This window comes from Lepisosteus platostomus, chromosome 28 (assembly GCF_059453375.1).
Source record: "Lepisosteus platostomus isolate fLepPlt1 chromosome 28, fLepPlt1.hap1, whole genome shotgun sequence".
In the NCBI taxonomy this organism is placed as follows: Eukaryota; Metazoa; Chordata; class Actinopteri; order Semionotiformes; family Lepisosteidae; genus Lepisosteus; species Lepisosteus platostomus.
In genome coordinates this window covers 1,922,496-1,945,410 of record NC_142638.1, presented here as the reverse complement: position 1 = coordinate 1,945,410, position 22,915 = coordinate 1,922,496, and the positions used below count along the sequence as shown (strand labels likewise).

Genomic DNA, 22,915 nt, shown 5'->3' with positions numbered 1-22,915 from the left:
TCAAACTCAATGCACGCCTGCACTATGCACGTTTTTTTCTTTCATTAGTACATATTTATAGTTCTGGTTGTATTTTTTACTATCTTGTAATATACTGTCTTACATTGTATGGTGTTGGCTGTTGTATCGTGTATGTCCCGAGAGATCAGCGCGAATAATAAGTCCAATGAGTTCCTCTACTCTCTGTTCTCCACGGATCAGAACGCTTGCTCTTGCCCGGGGCAGCTTTGGGAGGGCTTTGATGGGCTGTCACTAGATGTCGCTGTTATATTTACTGAACCTGCGCACAGTCGAGGGGGGATAGAGGCCTGAGAAATAAAAATGGCTGAAAGTGAGGAGTCTAAAGCTACCTGTACGTTTTTCTTTAAAAAAACGAACAAAAAAGTCTCTGTTCGGAAGCGAAAAGCCAGCGACAGCGAGAAAGGTAACTGCGTTGTTCTGTTTCTGTGGGTTAATCGTCACACGTCCTTCTCGTTCACCTGTGAGCATGGTGTTTGTTCACTCTGTGAAGAAACACATCGACGTAGTAGCAAACATACTCGTGTTTGTAGCTGCTGCAGCCCAGTGTCAGTCTGAGAAGACTGGAGCCAGTTACAACAGTCTGTAAAAGCTTTCCACGTTTTAAGGCTCAGTTGCATATACATTTTTTTTAGAATGGGAATGATTACCTCATTACGTTCAAACCCCACTGTATCAGCTTAGCGGAGAAGATTGAAATGACAAGAAAATGTTTAGAGAACGTGACAAACTTTTCAGTTTTTCATAATACATAAGGAAATAAACTATCAGAAAGTTAACAATCTGTAGGACGATTATTGGTTACATGATACTAGTGTAGACTCAGGCAGTTTAACATCATACAGGACATGGTATCCATAACCTTAATCTATCACATTATGTGAGTCTACCCTGCTGCTAGTCTGTCAGGCTGCCCTGCGATAATGGTGCCTGGTCATGTGTTACGTCTGTGTTATCTCTGTTAAAGCTGCCTGTTTAAATGCAGTCATGCCTTTGTATTTGCCCCGTCCTGCCCCAGGTAGCAGCAGTGATGAAGGAGGACATGCAGTGATACGACGGGAGAAGAAGGCCACTATTGCCAATCCCATGATCCAGGGGGTAAGATTCCAGGTTTGGAATGGGAATGTTAGGAAATGCAGTAGAACTATTTCCTGTGCCTTTGATACCACTGACACACTGCCTATGAGCATTGCTGATAAAATGAAAAAAAGGAACTCTGTAAGTTTCATGCTATTCATTTTTATTTTAATTCAAGGAAAAAGAAAGCGGTTTTATAGACTAATTCCCCTCCGTATGGTGTTTCCATTTCAGGTATTAGAGGTTTGCACATGCTGGTTAATCATACTTTATATTTTAAAATATTTGATGCCATATGGATCATTTATCAAAGACAAAGATTTATTAAATCTCAGAGTGAGATTTAGGCTGATTTCAATTTGCATGCTCTTTTGGTACACACACCAGGAAAAAATCTGACTTAAATCATGTCTGTCCATTTAGCATATTGTTACATGTTTTTTTTTTAATCATATAAAAAGTGGCAAATGTTAAAGTATTATTTAATGGAACAGTATACATTTTAAAAAAACATGCATAGTTGCATTTTTTAAATTTCCTCATTGTGAATAAAAAAAAACGTATATCCTATCCTCCATAGACAGCTGTGTGAATTTAATATTGTTCTTTTTATCAGTACAGGCAGTAGAGCCTGCAATGGTAAAACCTGAAAAGTATCAAACTGTTGTGCAGCAGTGGCCTTAGCAGTGGTCTTGTTCTGTAGCTTGGTTGAATTACCCCAGTTTTAACTAAAGCTGATACAGTAAATCACGCGAAAGTCCACTCATTTACAAGAAGTGGTATAGCTCTGAAATATTACTGGTATACAGAGTGGGAAGCTCATCCTTTACCTTTGATCTGCCGGCTGTGACACGAACACACAGACTCCTGCACGGAGAGCTCTGGCGTGTTCTCAGATCTGTTCTGAGTGCTGTCCTTTTCCTCTTGCTCTTTCAGACCAAGAAGGCGGAGAAAGAGAAAGTAGCCTCCAGTGACAGCGAAGGTGAAAAGGAGGATCAGAAGATGACGATAGCTTACAAATCCACCAAATCTGCTGTGAGTCATCTGCGAGATATACAAAAACCTGAATACCCCTCTGTTAAAGACTATGTGTAGTAAATTTCCTGACTATACTAAAATGTCCACCAAAGACCAGATAACCCATGTTTTGATATCTTTCATTCCATTGATCATCAACAGGTAAACCTTTGGTGCTTTGGGGTGAGATTATGTTACTGAAACCATGGGATTCGCTTGAATATTTAGAACCAGGCTGGAAATGTCATTATCCATCAATGACTGGGATTCTTAAAGAGGAGGTACTAGAACAGGGACACTATGGATCTGCTGGGTACCTGCAGGCTGTCAGTGACATCAGTGCTCCACAGATTAGCACCGACTCTTCCTTAAGGCTGGGGTTCAACCAGTGTCTTTAGGGACTCATTTGATCTCTTCCTGTTTTTGTCCCCAATGTTGCAGAAACCAGAAGGGCCAGAGGACATGGGTGCTACAGCGATCTACGAGCTAGACACGGAAAAAGACAAGGATGCTCAGTCCATCTTTGAGCGCAGCCAGAAAATCCAGGAGGTAATCATCCCAGTGGTCATTGGAGAAGAGAAAATTTCTATTCTTGGTTCACAAAATCAGAAAATTGGCTCTCCTGGTACAGCCTATCTTTTAGAGCTATTTAGTCCTTACCTGTTATTCTGTTCACTTCAGTTTCAACTGGCTATTAAATGCAAACAAATGTACATATTAATATAATATTTATGCTACTAAAAATGAGCAATTTTCTAAAGCAAATAATTTTTTAGCAACAAAAACAAATTTCTCCAATCAAAACAGGATCTAAAATAAAAAGACATAACAAGTTTTTCTTTTCCAAGGAAGTGCTTGACAAGCTGTCAAAGAAAACCCGTTTGTTTCCATTAGGAACTGTCAGGGAAAGAAGATGACAAAATCTACCGAGGAATAAATAATTACCAGAAGTTTATCAAACCCAAAGACACATCCATGGGGAACGCCTCTTCAGGGATGGTCAGGTATGTTTTGGAAGATGTGGCTGGAGAGGGTAGCTAATATTCATAAAAAAATGGTAGTGCATCACACAGAGAAAATGTAATGAACTCTGTTCTTACCGAACCGAGAGCTGGAGTATGGCATAGGGGTTAAAGAGCAGTACTTCCACGAGGCAGGGAGGTGGACCCAGGTTCACGGCGGAGAGAGTACGCAGGCGGGCAGGCGCCGGCGATGGGCACAATCCAAGACGCGTTCAGGAAGCCAGCAGGGTTTGTACAGAGAGGGAAGGTACGCAGGAAATTCAGGAGTGAAATCAGGGTGCAAACCCCGATCAAAAGCCAGAAAAACAAACAGCTAAGTTGAGTGCAGGGAAAACCCAAAGCAAAGCCCTAAACACAAGAGAGGTCCGTGGCCGAGAGGGAACTGGGAACACCAGGACCACCGGGAGTACAGACTCTCTGAGACAAAGCAGAAAACACTGGGAAATCGGGTCTTAAATATCCTGGGGAAAGAAGGGAAGTACTGGGTTGATGGCGATCAGGTGGGATTGACTTCCTGCCACTTTTGCGTTGTTATGGTAACGGATTGATCAGTGGAGCAGCAGAACTGTTGGTTGCCATGGTTCCTGGGACTTGTCTTCTGGTAGTCTTTCTAGAGCAAGTATGGCAGTGTTTATAAGTGTGTTAATAAAATATCTGCAAATTCAACACAATGAAGCGCTTGTTCATTAAAAGCAAGGCTTTTCAGTTGAATGTGACCACTTTAAATGCAAAGCTTGACTGTTCAGATGCTATCAGATCAGTGCTCAGAGCTCCAGATTTTGGTTTTGACCACAGGAAAGGTCCCATCAGAGCTCCAGAGCACCTGAGGGCAACAGTGAGGTGGGATTACCAGCCTGACATCTGCAAGGACTACAAAGAGACGGGCTTCTGTGGCTTTGGAGGTAAGACGGTATCCATGGGTGATGAGATGGCAATGGGCATTTCCATTTACAGCTTTTATCTGAAGCTTCTTCAATGGCTTGGCTCTCCATGCAGCACAACAGCAACACAAGCTTTAGGGGTCCAGCACTCAAGGACCAAGTATTTGGCTTTCGTTAAGATTTCGTCAGTAACATTTTATCCAGTAGGCCTTTCACATCATGTCGGCCTAATAACGGTATGACATGTTTTTGTCTTGGTGTCCATTTGCCACACTTAGTGAAGTGTGTGCCATCTGTGCAAAAAAAACCTTTTAAGGCACCGTGTGCTGAGAGCACCTCTATGTTTCCGGACAGACAGCTGCAAGTTTCTCCACGACCGCTCGGACTACAAACATGGCTGGCAGATCGAGAGGGAACTGGAGGAGGGGCGCTATGGGGCAAACGGTAAGTTTGGACACGGGTGGGGGTTTAAGAGGCTCTAATCCAGAAGCCTCTGGCTAAGGAAAGGGACGCTCAGGAAGAAGATGGAGTATTCCTCCACTCGTAGTACAAGTATTTCACAGTTTGGGAATGCTTATTGTATAATCACTACACGTATGCGTTGGTATGTAAAATAAACAGTGCAAATAAACAGTGCAAAATCAATCTATAGCCATTTCTTTGATGTCAGCTGTTGGTAAGATGAAAATCTACCATTTAGATAACTAAAGAAAAGTCCTTATGTCACTGAACAGTGGTGGTACTTACAGAATGAACCTGTAAATTTAAAAACATCATAAGGATGTGAGTAAAGGGAAAAAATAATTATGTTCTGGCTGATGATAACCAGGGTTCACCAGGGTAGCGCCCATTATTAATGAAAGCACCAATTCATTAATAAAAAAACAAAACTCAATCTGTGTTTTTGGCTTTTTGGAAAACCACTCCTGGTTTGCTGGAGGCTTGCTGGCTTGTACCCACACGAGTAAGAGCACGTTAATCAGTCTCATTCCTTCCTGAGGGGTACATGGGTCATTGATGAAAAGTGGCATCTAAAAACAACTGCAGTTCCAAATTGAGTAGGTCCGCAATCCAAAAAAGTAGCATTTAACGTACTTATGTGAAGTCTTCCTCAGAGGCTCATGACTGTAACGGCATCTCTCCTACAGACGATGAGAACTACGAGGTGAGCAGTGATGAAGAGAACCTGCCCTTCAAGTGCTTCATCTGCAGGGAATCCTTCAAAAACCCCATCATTACCAAGTGAGCACACCCAGCAATCTCCTGGGACTTGATAGCAGAGCTGTTTCATATGATTTAGAAAAAGCTGAAATGACTGCGGGGAGTGAATAGAGATCCCTCATTTTTTTTTATTGCTAATGCACAAGTATAGATATGTGCAGCTGTCCTACATTTGTAGTGTAAAACACCCGACGATCATTCTGACCTTGAAATCGACTGCTGCAGGAGCACAGTAGCTGCCATGTGTCACGCGGGTGGGGGCTGCACTTCCACAAGCACTTTCGCTTGATGTGTTAAATCAGTAAGAAAGGAGATGCTCATTCAGTGTTTTCTCTGATCTTAGGTGCCGTCATTATTTCTGCGAGAGATGCGCTCTGCAGCATTATCGGAAGTCCAAGCGCTGCTACGTGTGTAACCAACAAACCAATGGGGTGTTTAATCCGGCCAAAGGTATACTTGCTTCCAGTGTTTTTCTCCCATTAGCACCCAAGTTTAAACGATCAATGTCTTGGCATCATGTGCCTGTAGTCTCTCTGGTTTCTTTAATAGCTTACAAGGTGTGGAGTAAAAGGAATCATACACACGTCATGTCAATAACACATGTGGGGCTGGTGATGCTTGGAGTAAGTAACTTCAGTACTGATATTACACCTGTAAGTCTTTGGATCAATTAGCTACAATGGTTTAGACAGTCCAAATAGTCTCCTCCTGTATCTAACTGTTCTTATGTATCAGGAATGCTAGTTATCTAGTGTGCATACGCATCTCCAAAACCCATTACTATCATTTTTTAGTTGAAACAAGAGCTAACCTTTAACTGACTCACCGCTCTTGGGACCTGGCCCAGGTCTTGTGTTGCATTTAAGGTTGGTCTGAGTAAGTGTTCTCCAGGTGCTCCCGTTTCTTCCCATTTCCCAAGGACATTCTGGCTTGGATAAGTGGCATGTCGCCATGTGTGAGTTCCCCGCAGTGGACAGGAATCCTGATTTGTGTACTGTGCTTCCTGGATATGCTCTAGGAATAAGTGTGCTGAAGCATATCCTAGTCTTACTCTTTACTTCCCCATTAGGTTGGCTTTTGAACTTTGAAGAAAAGGTAATTCCATTTAGACCTCATGTATCTTCACTTCCCTTTCTGTTTTCCCTACAGAGCTGATTGCAAAGATTCAGAAACATCAGTCAGAGGAGACAGAGCAGATCCACTCATCAGATGAGAATTAGGACAAGTATATCTTTGTCCTCTTTCAGATTCAATTGACTTTACATTTGATCATTCTTTTAAACAAGTCTTGTATTTTATTTTTGGTGTCCCTATTGTTTTAGTGTATTTGCCATCTTGTACAGTCTCATTTGTTTTTTGGAATAAAATACCGTCTTTATTATCATTTATACGACTAGTGCTTGCCTACTGTTTATCATTGGGTATCTTAGGGGTGTAATGTTCTGATCTGACTATGCACTGCTAGATGAACCTACAGCTTCTTCAACCATCAGAACCGTCATCAGAGGCTTTCCATCTGGACAACAACACCCACAAGCTATTCAGACATTTCATTTGTACACTGTGGTTGAACTCTCCAATAGACATTTCTCAAACACATTTACACAAAATTTAGTATGTGCTGCAAACATTTTTACTATGATCAATTTTATGGAGTCTTTTCTGTTGCTGCTTAAAACAGACAAGGGCATATGCCTAAGCAAATGGTCTGCAAAGGATTACTGCTTAGCAAAAGCCTTTTGCTCAGTGGTGTTAAAGTTGTCACGTTTACTGTTTTTACACACAACTACATTTACAGTCTGTTGAAATCAAATGGCAGCATGAAAAGTTCAAATTCATGAACAGTAGCTGCCAAAATGTATTGCACATCAAGTTTTTTTTTTAACACTGAGCTCACAAACCTGCTTCCTTAATTCTCTTAATGTACCTTCAACACAAAGTTTTTAGAACCTGTATTTGGTCTTAGAATACATTGATATCACAAGGTCTAGGCTTCTGGGGTTTAACTTGAGCTCTTGAAATAAGATTTCATTTACCTTTCATTGAAGCATGTTTTTTTTTTTTTCACGTTTCAATGTCAACATCTCCACTCTGTCACTATTAACTATTAACTGGTGGAGGGCTCAAGTTCATGAAGAGCCATCCATTGAGTTAAAGCAGGTTTGCATAGTCTTCACTTTAGTCTTGCATCTTTCCTTAACCTTTTTTTACCTTAAAAAATCCTCAATTTTCAGAACCCCCCCCCCAAAATAGATATACTCTGGAAAGACTAATAGAACTCAATTTGCAACAAAAAACCAGAAGGCTGTAGCCCCTATTCCAATTCCCCTGTTCACAACTAATCCTGTTAGTGCACAAATAAACCCAACTAAAGAACCCTGCCACCTTCAACAAGTTTTATTCTCATCGGTTTCAGATGTATTACAGCATGTGTACAACCTTTTCCTCCATGTGGAGCAGGACAGTGAATTACACCCACCCAAATAAAACTTGAAATAAAAGACAGCTTCTCCCAATACTACAAGTGAAACACTTCTTCAAGTCGTGGATGTCTGATGTATTTCATCTTTCAATACTGTTGTGGAATTGTGCAGTTGCCTACCGTTTTCACATTTCTCTGATCTGTAACACCTGATGCCGGAGGATGGAGAAACATGTGTTCCAAAGAGCCCGTAGCCATCACGGCATGAAGCAAAAGACACGGAGATAAAAGCTCTGACCAATTCTTAGTTCACTTGAGCGGTAACCGTGGAGCGAGTATCTGACTGAGAGCACTGAAAAATGTCTTCACTACAGCTACTCTAAGATGCCCTGTTGCCCCCACTGTTCGTCAGAAATCCCAGTCGTCGACCTCCAGGTGGCTCAAGCTGGACTCCAGACTGGCCATGACTGTAGGGGAATCAGGAGGCTGGGCACACTCAAAGTTGGTGATGGGAGCCACAGGTCTCAAGAGCTCGGGCAGGGCGTCTGAGGCCCGCCGTTTTATCTGCAGAACAAAGGGAGAGAGAGATCTGACGAGACTCTCCTCTGTAATTGGACCAGCAATGTAACTTATTAGTTATCATCTACACGTTGTCCAACATCACTATAGCATCTAAAGCAAGGTGATGAACAGCTGCAAGATTGGGAGGTCTTTAAAAGGACAATTAGTCATCAAAAACTGCTTTGAATGAAACATGGAGAGAAAATAGACCTTAATGGCAATTAAATTGCCAATGCTGCCAAACAGTTTTGAGAAGTGAAAGTGGGAAGCTGCATCAGCATGTGTAGGAACAAGTAAAGGTTTATTTCATGCTGAAAAAAAGAAGAAAAGAAACTGGAACCTTCTTCGGGTGTCAAAGTACTTAATGTGTACTTAAATAAAGATTCGGCTGTGGAGCCTTCTTCGACACCCAAAGGTTCCAAAGGTTTCTTCTCTTTTCAGTATAGAATAAACCTTTACTTGTTCCCAAACAGATTTTAGGGCATCTTCTGTAAAGTCAATGCAGAAGCGTGGAGGGCTGTGAATGCAGAGAGAGGCCCATTATAACATGCTGCAAGAAGTAAAGTCATGATTAAAAAGTCTTTCCACCAAATCCCCTTCAAAGAGGTTTCTATGGATGTGAAGGAATGTTTCATCTGTAGGCCTTATTTCTGTAGGTTTCATTCTTAGGTCTGTATAGAACAGTAGTGTAAATGATTAGTTATCATCATGGATTATTTATCACTACAGCATCTGAAGCCACTAGACTTTAGGCTTTGCACTGCCTTCCTACTAGGTCATTAAAGACATGGCAGTGTCTGGAAGAGTAGAGGAATATCCTGGTTTCTTCAGCATGCGATGCAGGTGGGTGCAACACTTCAAGGGGTGGATGGCTACACGTAAAGTGCTTCGGGATCCTTTGGAAAGAAAAGCTGCATAACTACAAGAAATTACCTCCTTTTGTAATTTGTCAAATGCAATATTTCACTGGCACAGTAACTCACAGAAATTCAATGGTTAAATCTTTTGTACTTCCTTGCGGTCACTGATGTAGCTGTTTTTTCTCCAGGCTGAGAGAATAAGGATTTTATGACAAAAGAAGAGGGTTCTTACCTGCTTGAAAAAGGAATGGCTGAGAAGGGTGCTGGCAGATGGTCTGCAAAAAAAAGAGGGAGAATGCGTGTTGCAACTACTCCATAACAAAAAATAATTCTACACAAATAAATGGGAAGGTAGAAAAACAGGAGAAGGTTACTCTGCCTGATTTGTTTGTCTAGGTACTAGAGCTTCATCAAAATGTTTTATGCAAGGTCCTGATGAGTTTGTGCCAAATATGCATCAATCATTATGTAAAGAAGACACATATTTGCCTGGAATTATAGCTTTGGCCTCTACATAAAATAGTTGATGAAACTGAAAAGAGTCTCTAGGGATCCTTCCATTATCCCTAAACCTCTTAACCTGGTGAGGATCTCAGCAGGCTGGAGTCTGTCCAGGGGTGCGTGGTGAGACAGAGCACATGACGGCTCTCCTCCCGACTGGGTTCCTGGTACACAGGGAGAGGGGCAGTTCAGCGTTGCCAGTGAAGCTTGGGTTTTGAACAGAACTGCTCCACGCAGGCAGTTGTGCAAGGCCAGAGTCACACCCAGCACTCACGAGATGTGCGCGTGCAGTGCTACCTCCCGTGCCGTTGTGTCTTTGCATGGATTTTCCTGAAAGCCACGTGCAACATGTGCAGCAGAAGACATGGCAGTGACCGTTTCATCCAGTCAATAACGAGGTTAGTGCTCGGCGGGCCTGGAAGATGGCGGTGTGGCAGGCCTACCTCCTCTCTGGATTCCTCTGCAGACACAGCTCCACAAAGGCATGGAAGTGGCTGCTGAAGGTGCGATTGTAGGGGTGCTGGCTGGGTTCCCCGTTAGCGTGGCGCGTGCTGCAGGCCCCTGTGCCCTCGCAGATGCCCGAGTCGGCCCCCGACCTGGACGGCTTCATGGTGAGCTCCTCCGGAGGGATGGTGCTGGTGTCCAAGAGGCAGGGCACTGTGCCATTCAGCTTCTCCAAGAGCATCTGGGACAGGGAGAGAAGAAGTCGGGTTAGATTAAATTATAAATTGGCAAGAATCACTGTTATTCAGTTCAGTGGTCTGTAGGAGCGCCATTGCAACAGTATCCCTGCTTATCCCCATGGAACCACCGACTGCAACCACAAACCTGAGTTGCAGGCATATCCTTAAAGGGCACATGTCCATTGGCCAGCTCACAGGCAGTGATCCCAAGACTGTATATATCAGAACGAGCATCGTAACCCTGCAAATTCTGAAAAAGAGAGGGGCACAGTGAGAGGTTGGGAACTACTTTCAAGAAGAGTGGTGGTGTCCTTCAGGTGTTTCTTTTATTTTTAAGCAGCTATATTCAGCACGAACGGAAACGATGACAGAGCTGCTTACCTGTTGCAGGACCTCCGGGCTCAGCCAGGGCAGCACTTTGACACTGTACTGGGGAAAGTCGTGCACCACGCGTGCACGCTGGCCGTGGCGGATCAGGCTGAAGATACTGCGCAGGCCAGACAGGAAGACCTGACCGTCGGCCGAGATCAGCACGTGACTGGCCTTCACACTCCTGCCGGGCGCACACGAGGACGAGCAAGCCGTTACGAGGAATCGCAACTCCCCCAACGCACAACTGTTCAATCCATTTCAGGCTTTACAATCCACAAGCTTTCGTGCAAGCCAACACGTGGCTCTAGGCGTTTCACGCTTGCCGACCATGTTTAAAGGTTGTGAAATATTACTTTTCTGCTTCTCTTGCAAGATTTGTATAGATGCCCAGAGCTGGTAAAAGCTGAAATCAAATCATGAAATCACTGCTGAACAATCAGTGTCTGATCTGTTCCACTGTTTGACATAATCGATTCTATTCACCCCTGGCCTGGAGCGTCACTGCTCTGCAGGTTTTACAGCAATCGGCTCAAACACAAGACCTATGAATGTAGAGCTTGCAGGTCAGTCCCATTAACTAAAAAACTCCAGTGGAAAACCACAAAACTCCATGGCTCTACAGAATCACCGAAGATGTTCAGAGTAACATTGGAATTTAACTTACAAGTTCATGAGGCAGAAGAAAGTTGCTGATCAACACTGTGCAATGCTAAACACTAATCGAGATATGGGTCAGATGATATTCTGATCTGCTGTGTACAGGGACTGCTGGTGCAGGAAGGCATCCAGTATACATAAAATTATACTTATGGTCTATGAAATGGATTCAAATCTTTAAAAAAAAAAGTTTGAAATATGACAAACAAAAAAACGTTTTGAGATGTTTCATTCACTTTTACCAAGAGCTACACTGTGTGTACCTTCTTGCCCCCCGTTTTAACAATTCCTGCTAACATCTAGCTCAGCTCACCTGTGCACGTATCCCATGTGGTGGATATAGTCCAGAGCTTTGAGAATACCCTGCAGAATGTATGCAATAGCCAGCTCATTCATGCCATCTGTGAAGTGGGTACTGATCAGGTCCTTGGCAGAGCCTGTGATGACATCAGGGCAAATTACATTTTATCTTCCCAAAAAAAACTTCTTATATGAATATTTTGTGCTTGGCAAGCCTAGAATTCTGTGCAGCATGTCATGGGACTTTCAATGTTCACAGTGTTGGGCTACTTTTGACATTTCATCTGAATGACAGCAGAGATCCCCACACCATCAAGACACAGACACTTGTTTGAAATGTCTGGTCCCAAAAAAAAAAAAAACAGCATCACATACTGGTCTTCCAAAAGCCATGAAAACGGCTTCCTTTTTCCTTTGTGTACTAGCTAGGGAGCAAGTAAAGGTTAATTCCACGTTGCAAAGTAGAAGAAACAGGCATTATGGCTGGTTAGCCTTCTTTTGATATCACAGCCAAAATGTTGTCTTTCTACTTTTCACCATGAAATTACCCGTTGTACATAATTTGGAAAAAAGTATTTCAACACAGTAATTTTCACATCAGATAGTTTGGGGTATGCATTTTTGGAGCAGCTCGAAAAGCTTGAATAGTGGAAAATTCAATAGACTATTTTAAGAGGGTACTATTCCAGCGTTAAGAGAATGAGTCCCATTTTTAATGCAGTTTCCAATTCAGTCTTAAGGCTCTCTCTTGATTTTTGGATGGTTTTATGTGTTATTTTCTCAAGGACTCAGCCTTTCAAAATGTACTTCTCAACACTCCAAAGAGAACGTATTGATCAGATTTATCCAAGTTTAAAAGATCTGGATATACACCTCAGCAATTACAATGCTGCCTATGCATGAACAGTAATATCCAAAGCAACAGAGCTGGACAATACAAAAGATGTGGTGCACACGCATGTACTGCAGACCCCCCCCCCAAAAAAAAAAAAACAGTGCCCCTAACAGATAACATTTAGAAACAATACCTGATGCAATGCTAAATTATCTGCTTAAAGACAGAGCTGCACTGCTGTATAATGCTGCAGTTGTAGATTATGTTTCTGCAGTAATTCTGTACTGAGGTACTTTTTTCCCTGGACCCCATAAAAAAGCCAACTGATAGGTGTGGCAAATACACACATCTGAACACTTATATTGTATGTAGCACCCTGCCTCAACGTTCCAACAGTCATCTCTTACCATAAGCCATGAAGGGAGTGATGACCCACAGCTCATTCTCAGCTATAAATATGCTCTTGTAGGGCAGAATGTTGGGATGGTGGAAGAGCTTGGAGACATGAAGCTCGCCCTGAAGGAGAGGGAAGGTAAACATTTACAAATCCTCACAGAGTCACACCGTCAGTTGGCAAATTTCACGCCTGGTTCCTGTGCCCTTGAAGACGAAAGGGACTAGGCTTTAAGACTGAAACAATGCAGACGTCAGAGTGACTCTCCGACAGAAGTCAACAGTTTTGCTCTGAATTGATTAGACTGGAAAGGTGCCATTTTACCCAGAAATGACTATGCATTCAAGGATCTTTTTCCTGCAGGAAATGTCTATCCAAGATGAAAGACAAGTCGAGACTCCTCATAAGCTCGGGCACGTCTCCTCAGCACCTGCGTTCTAATGAAGGCTGACTGGGGGACTAGGAGCTGACCTGCAGGTAGCTGACCATGTCATTGGTGCAGGCCTCCAGGTTGATGCGGCGGATCGCCACATGCTCCCCAGTGGGCCGGTACCGGCCCAAGTTCACCGCCATCAAATCCTCCAGCCCTCTGCCTGCAGGGAGCAACGCCACGCACATCAGCACAACACAAGATACAGCCACTGAGCCAGCCAGAAATACATTTCATAGCGCCCTTCACACAAACGTGGCAAACTGTCTAATTCTAAGAGATATCAGCTACCTAAAGCACACAATAGAAGATGCATGGATATTTTAACATGCAGTAATATTTAAACATGAAAAAAACACAGCAGATTTATTTAAATAGGTTTAAGACGACATATCTGGACTATCTAACCTACATATTAAACTTTTTTAATGAGAATTATTTAAAAAAAAAGAACACTGTTATTATTACCACTTAATGAAGATGAGTCTTTGCATCACAAATGTGGGACTACGTGCAAATCAGTGCTGGAGGTTAAGGTCAGTGACAATAAGGTTGTGGTTCAGGCTGTGATGTTAGGAACCGACTCGCACTCTTCACAAGTTTTTAATAGGGGTGAGATCTGGACACTGCTCTAGCTAGGGAAGGTAAAGGAATTGTGCTGCACATTCCTCAAGCATAGATTGAGTTCATAGATATCATGCTCATCTCCACTTGAGTGCTGTAGAGCAAGCTTGTTGTCATGGTGGCCAGGCTCATCCAAACCCACCAGTCACTCAGGGCTGGTTACCATGGATTTACAACTGGACCAGCATCTCACTTCACCTGTGAGTATTTACGTGCTCCCCTGTCTCAGATGAAGCAGGTTACCTAAGAACTGATTTGGGAGTGCTACATGCTCCATCTCTCCCGTTTTTTTTCTGGCATGTTATTGTGCTCAAAAACATAAGTAAAATGCTATACCTGGGGGAAGACAAAAATGTATACTTGCCTATGATGGTGAGCAGTTCATAGGAAGAGTTGTCTGGCAAAAAGCTCCCCATGGCTTCCCGGTGTGGGAGAGAGGCTAAAGACTCGGTGCTCTCTTCATTGGCCTGGGAAGGGGACAGATTTAAAGGAGATGGAAACAAGATTCCCAATGCACAGCAGACTGAACTATTCATGATCTCACACGCTTCAAGTTCTTGTGTAAACGGTATTCAGAGAAACTGAAAGTTCAAGTCCATCCAGAAAACGGCTTCTTGACATAAGCCAAAGGAGAGTCACAGAGGAACCACTGCCATAGTTGTTAACTTTTCTGCATGGACATTTCTGCTACTATGGCCTCATAAAGACAGCCTTTGCAAAAACAGCTGCAGATAATCAAAATTGCAATCTTGAAAATTGACCTTAAAGAATCGCATATGGCGAGTCATCAGTGCCAGGACTGCTTTCTATTTGCTGGTTCTTGTTCTGTGATTGCCGCACAAGGCTGTCTGGTGTATTTTCCTCTTACAAGCTGCACCAGCTACAGTATGCATCATTTTCTCTAAATGAACACGAAAACCCCCTGCAATTAGGCTACTTGTTAGTTTACAAATAAGCAGTGTAATATTTGGCTACACATCACTCAGAGCTTGACTATAAGTGGTAAAGCAGAAATCAATGATGCATTACTCTCTAAATAACCAATTAACAGTGCAAAGTTGATAACTTAAAGAAAAAAAAGATAAGAGAAAAGCTGTCCTGTTAAACCAAAAGTGCACATCTAGAAATATTTTTTTCTTACTTGGTGCAACCCTAGGGGGGGAAAAAAAAATAAGTCAATGAAGATGTCCCATCATATAAAGATCAAAAACTAGCTTTGTGAGTTTTTCAAAACCTATGGTCTTTAATATTTAAAGAAATAGTTGCAGATTACAATCCAATTGTACATATCCAATTAAGCGAGTTAGCTCTAAATGAATGAACAAGCTGAGAGACCGAGGTGGACCCGGCAAGATCCTCAGCAACTGGAGAATGACCCATCTGTCCAACAACAGACAACATTCGCCAAGCAAAGCACACTGGGAAATCCAAGCTCTGTGAAATCTGCATGGAGACGAACGTGTATTTTTTCTTCATTAAGTAGTAGCTGCAGTGCAGTCACCTGGAAAGCACCTTGAATAGCAAGATGGTGGACAGATTTACACACAACATCTTCCAAAAGCAGGTCAACTAATTCAGGACATCCTTTTTACTTTGTATACAATTCAAATATGCAAGAGCACACAAAAAAAAACTATTAAATTAGTTTAAGTTGGTAATCGGAACACATTCTTCAAGACTAAAAAAAGTCCAGCTGTATTCCCGCACAGCAGCTGCTCTCAGAATGGAAGTGAAATTTTCTTTCAGAACTATGAACATTTAAATGGGAGCCACATAAACACAAAACCACAACGCTTATGTAGACAGCACTGATGCATCTAGACTTCAGATTAGTGAACAACAGTAGAATAGTGAAACCAAACAATGTTAAATAGTCAGGGTCTGAAAAATAAAGCGTCATTATTCCCCGTGCAATGTTGTACCTGTTTAATTTGCATGCCAATAATTTTTCTGTCAATTTTACCAACAGTTCAAACCCTCATATTGCAGTAAAAAGAATGAAGTTCATTACATTTTTTCCCTCTCATGCTCTCTTTTGGGAGTTAAGAATGTAATGTACCACATAACAATGGTTTCTGACCAGAAGAACAACAAAAAAGTTTTCTGGTTGATAATCGGTGCCCACAACCTAAGATGTCAGAGAACAGAGAAGCCTCAATACAGGTTTGGTATTAATGGTTCTTCAGGAGGAAGCTCCCACTAAAATTTTATACTCTGTGGACTTCAATACGAAAAGAAAAAATGAACAACTTACAGTATGTACATGTACAGTATAATGCTGTATTTTTCAGAACCCTGCAATTTCTTGCTAAGGCCAGAACAGGGTTTTATAGAGGCCATGCAATTGTCTCCATGTGCACCCCAGACTGGGCCTACTCTCTCTTGTATAAATTAAAACAAGCTTTCTCATTTTTTGACAGCATGTCAGATCTATGAAAATATTGCTTGGCTAAGAAATATCCTTGAAAAGGCTATGGGCTATACTTTGAAATTTAAACACCTTCAGCTTGAAGTCAGCAGCTCCTGTGACATATTTACATTCCTTGGCAGCTATAACTGGAAGAGATGGCAAAAGAAGTGTTGAGGAGAGAGGATTTATGAATACGTGTTTGCACCCTCACTCGCTGTTTAGAACTCCAGATTCTGCTTTGGGTTTTTGCTGGAACACCCCTCAGCAGCTAAATGGACCTCGACCCCCTTTAATCTCACCTCCTTTTAACTGTGTCAAGACAAATAAACATTCATTTGCACACAGGTGCAAATGACAAGCTGAAGGATTAAAACCCACCACAAAATACCATAAAATCTTCCCATCCTGGGAATCCCAGCTAAACGAGTAATAGGTCACCACTCCACAAACAGTTTAAGAATGCACCATTGACAGTACCCAAGGGCATAACGCATCATGAACGTACAGTTATTTTACTTTTTTAAAAATGGAAATCTGTGCCTTTGAAATGGTACATGCCACTTGACCATCCTGGACCTGCAATGCCTAGATGTGCTAGGATTTCCTCAAAAGCAAGATCAGCAAACATCCTCAGTCCAAATCAAACTTATGAGTATGTAGGACTGGAGAGGAAAAATGCATGAATCAATGCATTTCAGGTTCCTAGATTCCAACAGTGGTAAGCAAGAATTAACTCTAAAATAACCCTTCCCATGTCACCTCAGAGCTGGGGTTCACAGCTGTAGCAGAGTGCACAGAGCAGGACTCAAACTGCCAGCAATGATACTCATGTACACAAACCAGCCTTTACAAACAATGCCAAAAACTAGCAACTCCCATGTTCTGCAAAGCATAGCAAATTTATTAAGCTTTTCTGAAAAACTCCTCTTTCTAAAATGAAAATTAAAATGCAGACGTAATGAAATACCCGCACCTAGTTGGAGAGAATTCAAATCTCTTCAATTAGGCAGCATGCTAAACAAACACATGCTCTGATAAGGACTCCCAACTGGCCCGGTCATCCAAGGCTGCAACTGGACACAGGCTGCGCCAGGGGTATGTAACTTTTCCTGGATGGCTGCATGATCTTTCATTTTCATTCCAGCTAAGCTCTGATTGACTTAATTGACTCAATCATTTGTTTCATTAAGAGGAAATAACATGCTTTCCACATCTTGGCTCACTGAACTTTTAAGGCTTAGCTATCCAGGACGTGGGTTGCAGACCCCTGGTTGGGTCCTATAGCTCACATGTGGACAACATGGCGAACCCACTGTGCAATTCCACAGACAGCAATGCTCAACCTCGTGAGAGCCATCAGTCAGGGGTGTTTAGAATGGGCATTGGTATTCTTGGCCTATCAACACATGTGGAAGGCTGCGGGCCTGTGAGTTTCAATTATGAGAGACCGTGGTAGCAGACATTAACCAATTCCTGGGCCTTGTAACCTTGCGTATGCTGGTTTCACTCCTTTGCAACATCCTATTACCTCACTTAACTCTTAAATATGCGAAATATTTACTCAATTACACATTGATCAACACTTTCAGCGGCTTCAAAATATCATACAGTAGCTGAAATCTGTTGCAAAGTTTAATAGTCAACGTGATACTCTCACTCACTAGTGGGACTGGGAAAATATAAGAAAATGCACCCCAAGTAACCATCGTGCCTTGAAAAAATGCAGTTCCGACTAACTGGAACAGAGGCCATCAACCACAGAATCAATGAAGTCAAGCTCTCATGTATGAAACCCTAATCGCACATGGGATGTTGTGGTAGGACGAGCTCCATCACAGAAAGCACACTCACAATTAAATCATCCATGCACAAAAGCAAATAGCCACAGTCTGGGATATACAAACACACAAAACAAAACACGGAAACACTTACTTTCCTTTGAGAGCTGCTCTGCTCTGGGATAGAGAAACCCAAAACAAGAATATAAAAATGGGTTCCATTTTTAATAAATGAACTGCTTGCTTTACATTATAATCTCAGGAACAGCAGACAAAAGAGTGAGAAAGCACAGACAGTTTCAGACATGAAAAGGGCATAGCACCCATCCTAGATGTAGCACAGCAGAAATCCAGATTCCATTTAAGATCAGACACCTGCAGCACAGCAGGTTGGCCAGAGGCAGACCACACAAACGGTGGTCACCCTCAAAGCTCAATAAAGTCTTTTGAAAATGAACCGGATATGACTTCTGTTGCAAAGCATACTTATCTATGTCTTGTCTAATGAGCTGCAGCCTCTCAGGTAAACCAACGCCAAGTGTCTGATTCAATGCCTTATGCTTGACCAAGACATGCTCGTCACAAGTTCATAAGATATCTGCAGGTCAGTTCTTTCCCTGTCCTTCCAAATGGATCAGTTTACCTTAAGGTCGTGAAGAGGGTAATGGTGTAAGGGACTGAATGCATGTTCCGCTTATTCAATACATTTTCATTGAGATGGGATAACCACCAGTTCAAAAACATTATACAAAATAAGAGCTGCATTTCACAAGCTGTGTTTTTTAAGAAATCCTTAGAGACTTCTTTTTAGAGTATTTATAAACTATTCAAAACTACCATTGACATTTAATACAAAAACAAGCTTTCCTAATGATTATCTGGAGTTTCTGGGCAGGGAGTAGCCACAGGTACTATCATTCTTGTTTTTGTCTGTACATTAAATCCTAATGTCATGAGAAACCCTGGCATGTGGCATCATCTAATCTTAACATTTAAAGCCTCCACGATACAGCACAGCACCGTGCATTATGTGGCATGAAAATAATGGTTCGTTTCACCACTGGTCACGTTTTATCATGATGATTTCTTAAGCTCAGCCACTTCTCACTTCCAATAATAAGAGTTTGCAATTAGCCTATCGTGGGTGAAAAAGCTGCGGTCTGTGAGAGAAAAGCCTTTCTCAAACCTTGATGTAATGGAACTTGCTGTAGTTGGCACTGGCGTCGTCAGCTAATTTGCAGAATGAAAGTAAACACCTTCAAATTGAGAGCAATGGGCAATCGGACTCCGTTTAAAATCTCATCATGATAAAAACTCAAGTAATTACAAGAATGATGCATCATAAGTCGTAATGTATTGTAGTACATTTGACTGAAATATGGTAGAACTTTTGCACTTTATTGACATATTGTACTAGTGATTTTACTGGAAGCCATTAGAAAAAAGGAATTTGAACAAATTTTAAATTCTCATTTTAAATGTGCAAGCTATTGGGTTACATGCGAGAACTTACCTCCAAATAACTCCAAATCCCTTAAGCTCTCAACACTCAGTTTCTCCGACACCCACCGCTGATGCATAAAAAAGAGCATACAGTCAGCCACAAACAGAATCACACAGGAAAAACCATTACAGATTGAATGTGTGTGAAGTAGGGAGAAAAAGCTATAGTTTTAATTGCAACTTCTGTTCTTAAGACTAAAAGGGCTTTTGGTGAGGTGATAAGTTGAACATTTTTCATTCCCCCCCCACTTTCTACCTACTCAATCTGAAATCCCAGATTTATTTCAAGTGACAGCCCCTGCACTGCACCGGGCGAATAAAAAAAGGCAAACATGCTGCTCTGAGTAAGCCCCTGATTACTACACAGGCAACATGCGCCCCCGCACCGACAGGAGAATTAACACCAACTGGTGGGTACAGTAGGGGTGCCTCTGACTTGATGTGACTGCACATTTCCTGTTGGCAGAAAGCAGAGAGCCCTGGCTGGCCAGTCACACGCCTACCCCAGGGGCACTCTGCCAACTGTGCTCCACCACTTGGGGAATGCCAGTCACGATCACCTAGTGACATGACATGATTGTGTAAAAGCACTTAACACGACAATATAGTACATCACTGGTGAGAAATGACAATAGACTCCAATGGCACCATTTAGTTCAACCTGGAAGGAAAGACTTTCTAAGGCATATTGATGTTCCTGTAGAAAGCTGACCTGTATCTTCTCCCTTTGTTGAAAAACGAGACTCACCATACGGTCATTTGGAAATAAAATATTCAGAAACAGAACTGTGCCATACTCACCAGAAAAGACATGGACCCTAGAGTGCTTGTTACCAAGTGCTCTTGAACTCCATTCAAAAAACTCCTGAGGAACAGAAATTCCAGGTGACTCCAGAATTCACAACAAAGCAAGACTCACAGCTCTGAGCAAATCTTTCCAAGTCCACACACACATTGCACAGGGAGCTACATTAAGATTCTTTATATTGACATCTTGAAACTGTCAACTGTCTTTTCGCATACCCCAGCTTGCTCTCCATGAGACACAGACACACAGATGAAAGAGATAGGGAGAGAGCCTGTGGTCAGAGTACAGGGTCAGCCATTGTACAGCGCCCCTGGAGCAGTTGGGGTTAAGGGCCTTGCTCAGGGGCCCAACGGAGTAGGATTCCTCTGCCGGCCACGGGATACGAGCATGGGCTGCATCATTAGCTAACCGTGACTGCAATTTAGCACACAACCCTCAGTAAGCGACATGCCAGCTAGTACAGACATTCCTGTAAAGCATGCTGGACCTTCCAGGATTATCTCCACTGGTCCTCGGTTTTACTGTAGTACAAGGGTTGGAGCTGTAAAGCCAAGTTGCTAAAAAAAAATCAGCAATTCCAGATTGGGAGATCTGTTTGTAAATAAACGCAGCCCTGTACAAGAAACGCGCAGCAAGAGGAATACAGTGGACTCGTGTCTTACGAGGTAAAGTTAGGTTCCTGACAAAGAGCGTATAATCAGAACACCCTCCCTTAGACCTATTCCCCGCCCTGAAACAAGGACAATCAATCTCAAGTGCATTAGTATGTGCATGCATGCGGTTTATGGTATCACGGAAAGAGCAATACAGCAAATACAATACTGTACAGCATGCCGAAGAGGTCAAATAAAATTTGATAATACAATGCAGGGAACACAGGAGATGCCTAGCTCTCACGAATTGCATTCTGTCTCAAACTGCACGAATCAAGGATTGATTTCTGCCATAGAGCACGCGTCAGACTGGTCTGCGTCACCCCACCGCTTAACTTGTTCAAAATCTCGATTCTTAACTCCAAATCGGGCACTTTTCACGACTCGCCTTTACCCTTCCTACCTGTTTTCAGGTTTCCGAGCCATACCGAGGGTGACGCCGCACCGGTGCGCTACAGACTCGGTAACGAGTTCCTGGGTGTAGCTCAGGTGCGCGCAGTGCCACATGTGAATTCGCACAATCTTCCGTATCGTTTTATTTCTCCGTCACTGACCGCCTGTACACGAATTCGCGTAAACACACCTCGCGTAAAGACGCAGGTCTACTCGTGTCACTGGTTTCTTGCACTAGAAGAGATATGGGCAATTTGACCACATCACTGGCTGTACTCGGGACAGCCTAAGATACATTGCGGATGAGGCACCATAGAGGTTGAAGCAGAAATGACTAGCTATGAGAAAAGGTAACTAAGGGGGAAAAAAATCGATTAACCGATTTTCTTGGCGTTTTAAAGATCAAATGAGAAATCGTTTCCACACGGTGCATCACTACTTTTACAAAAAGAAAGCTAAACTTAAGATGAAATGTCATAGTTACACACCGCGACTGCTCAACAACGGAACCAGGTACTCCCTCATACAACGCCACACGACGTTAGGAGAGCCAGGAAGGCATCACATGCGCGGCGTAAAAACACTCCCGACACGACGCAGCCACCAGAGCAAATTGCTAAAAACGCAGGGTGCGCAGTCTATGAATTTAAAACAGGTGAAACACCAGCAGATCCAGACTTGCAAAGGAGAAATGAGCACTACGGTTCATCTGCGAGCTCTTCTTCCACAGAACCGTGTTCAGTAATTGCGCAGAGGTGACTAAACTTAGATTGACTAGATAACGTTCTCGAAATCTGGAAATTAAAAATTACCTTTAAATCTTAAGTCTCCCATCTCATCTGGCCATAGACACATTACCATAGGTTTTCTCGTTTAAATGATATCTGTCAACGGCAATTACTACGAGGATTTCATTAACGACAATACTGAAAACATGTTTACAAAGAGGTATTTATTCTATATGACTGTGTTTATCAAGAATGCTTATGGAACAGTTATTCAATCATTTGATACAATTTGTTTTTTTTAAGACTTCGGTTACTTAACTAACAAATGCAGGTAAATAAGACAACTAGATATTTGAAACTCTCTGAACTCTTCCAAAAACAATATGAGTTTTGCTTTGCTGTACGCAAAAACTGACAATATAAGTGTGTAGAAAAGGCAAATAAGCAATTCAGGATTTGCAAAACATAAACCCCACTTTTTACAGAAATTTTTCAAAATCACGTCTCACCTTAGACACTGTTAGAAGGCAGAGGTTTGGAAATGTGAATTGAAAACAATCTACTTTACAAATCCACAAATTTGTAACACCTAACGTAAAAAACGCCTGCCTAGTTTGGATCTGGATTTTTCTGACCAGTCCTGGGTTTATCGCAGAACATGGCACTTAAAAAACTGCGTTAATAGGTCATGAAGGGTGTCTTAGGAGAGAACTGACCATCTAATAGGTGAGTTCGACTGTCAATAACAGCAGAAGGCGGGATCACAA

General features: G+C 42.3%; 2 protein-coding genes across 5 annotated transcripts; one reads left to right on the top strand and one right to left on the bottom strand.

Annotated features, from left to right (window-relative positions):
* The first annotated feature begins 289 nt into the window (after positions 1–289).
* Positions 290–6,624, top strand: rnf113a (ring finger protein 113A). Its single transcript, XM_088623040.1, has 10 exons — positions 290–424; positions 1,037–1,116; positions 2,032–2,130; positions 2,554–2,661; positions 3,007–3,116; positions 3,930–4,036; positions 4,370–4,459; positions 5,164–5,257; positions 5,580–5,686; positions 6,386–6,624. Exons 1-10 carry the CDS (start codon positions 322–324, stop codon positions 6,454–6,456), a joined length of 969 nt encoding a protein of 322 aa, XP_088479166.1. The 5' UTR covers positions 290–321; the 3' UTR covers positions 6,457–6,624.
* Positions 6,625–7,618: 994 nt separating this feature from the next.
* strada (STE20 related adaptor alpha) lies at positions 7,619–22,824 on the bottom strand. 4 transcript variants are annotated; one of them, XM_088623036.1, is made up of 13 exons: positions 22,658–22,824; positions 20,368–20,431; positions 19,577–19,634; positions 18,218–18,240; positions 14,236–14,342; positions 13,293–13,410; positions 12,835–12,943; positions 11,606–11,729; positions 10,645–10,816; positions 10,409–10,513; positions 10,024–10,265; positions 9,312–9,354; positions 7,619–8,222 (listed from the first exon to the last, which is right to left on the bottom strand). In XM_088623036.1, exons 2-13 carry the CDS (start codon positions 20,377–20,379, stop codon positions 8,067–8,069), a joined length of 1,269 nt encoding a protein of 422 aa, XP_088479162.1. In that variant the 5' UTR covers positions 20,380–20,431; positions 22,658–22,824; the 3' UTR covers positions 7,619–8,066. The 4 variants fall into 4 exon arrangements, with proteins under 4 accessions (XP_088479162.1, XP_088479163.1, XP_088479164.1 ...); XM_088623037.1 differs by lacking the exon at positions 22,658–22,824 and adding an exon at positions 21,909–22,587; XM_088623038.1 differs by lacking the exon at positions 18,218–18,240 and having other exon boundaries at positions 22,658–22,675.
* Positions 22,825–22,915: the final 91 nt, after the last annotated feature.

Coding starts and splice junctions, on each gene's coding strand:
- rnf113a (XM_088623040.1), top strand. CDS start 322: ATGGCTGAAAGTGAGGAGTCTAAAGCTACCTGTACGTTTTTCTTTAAA. Junction 3,117..3,929: donor GCCTCTTCAGGGATGGTCAG/GTATGTTTTGGA, acceptor TTTTGACCACAG/GAAAGGTCCCATCAGAGCTC. Junction 5,258..5,579: donor AAAAACCCCATCATTACCAA/GTGAGCACACCC, acceptor CTCTGATCTTAG/GTGCCGTCATTATTTCTGCG.
- strada (XM_088623036.1), bottom strand. Junction 14,343..18,217: donor AGAGCAGCTCTCAAAGGAAA/GTAAGTGTTTCC, acceptor TCCCCTTCCCAG/GCCAATGAAGAGAGCACCGA. Junction 13,411..14,235: donor CTGCTCACCATCATAGGCAA/GTATACATTTTT, acceptor CCCTGCAGGCAG/AGGGCTGGAGGATTTGATGG.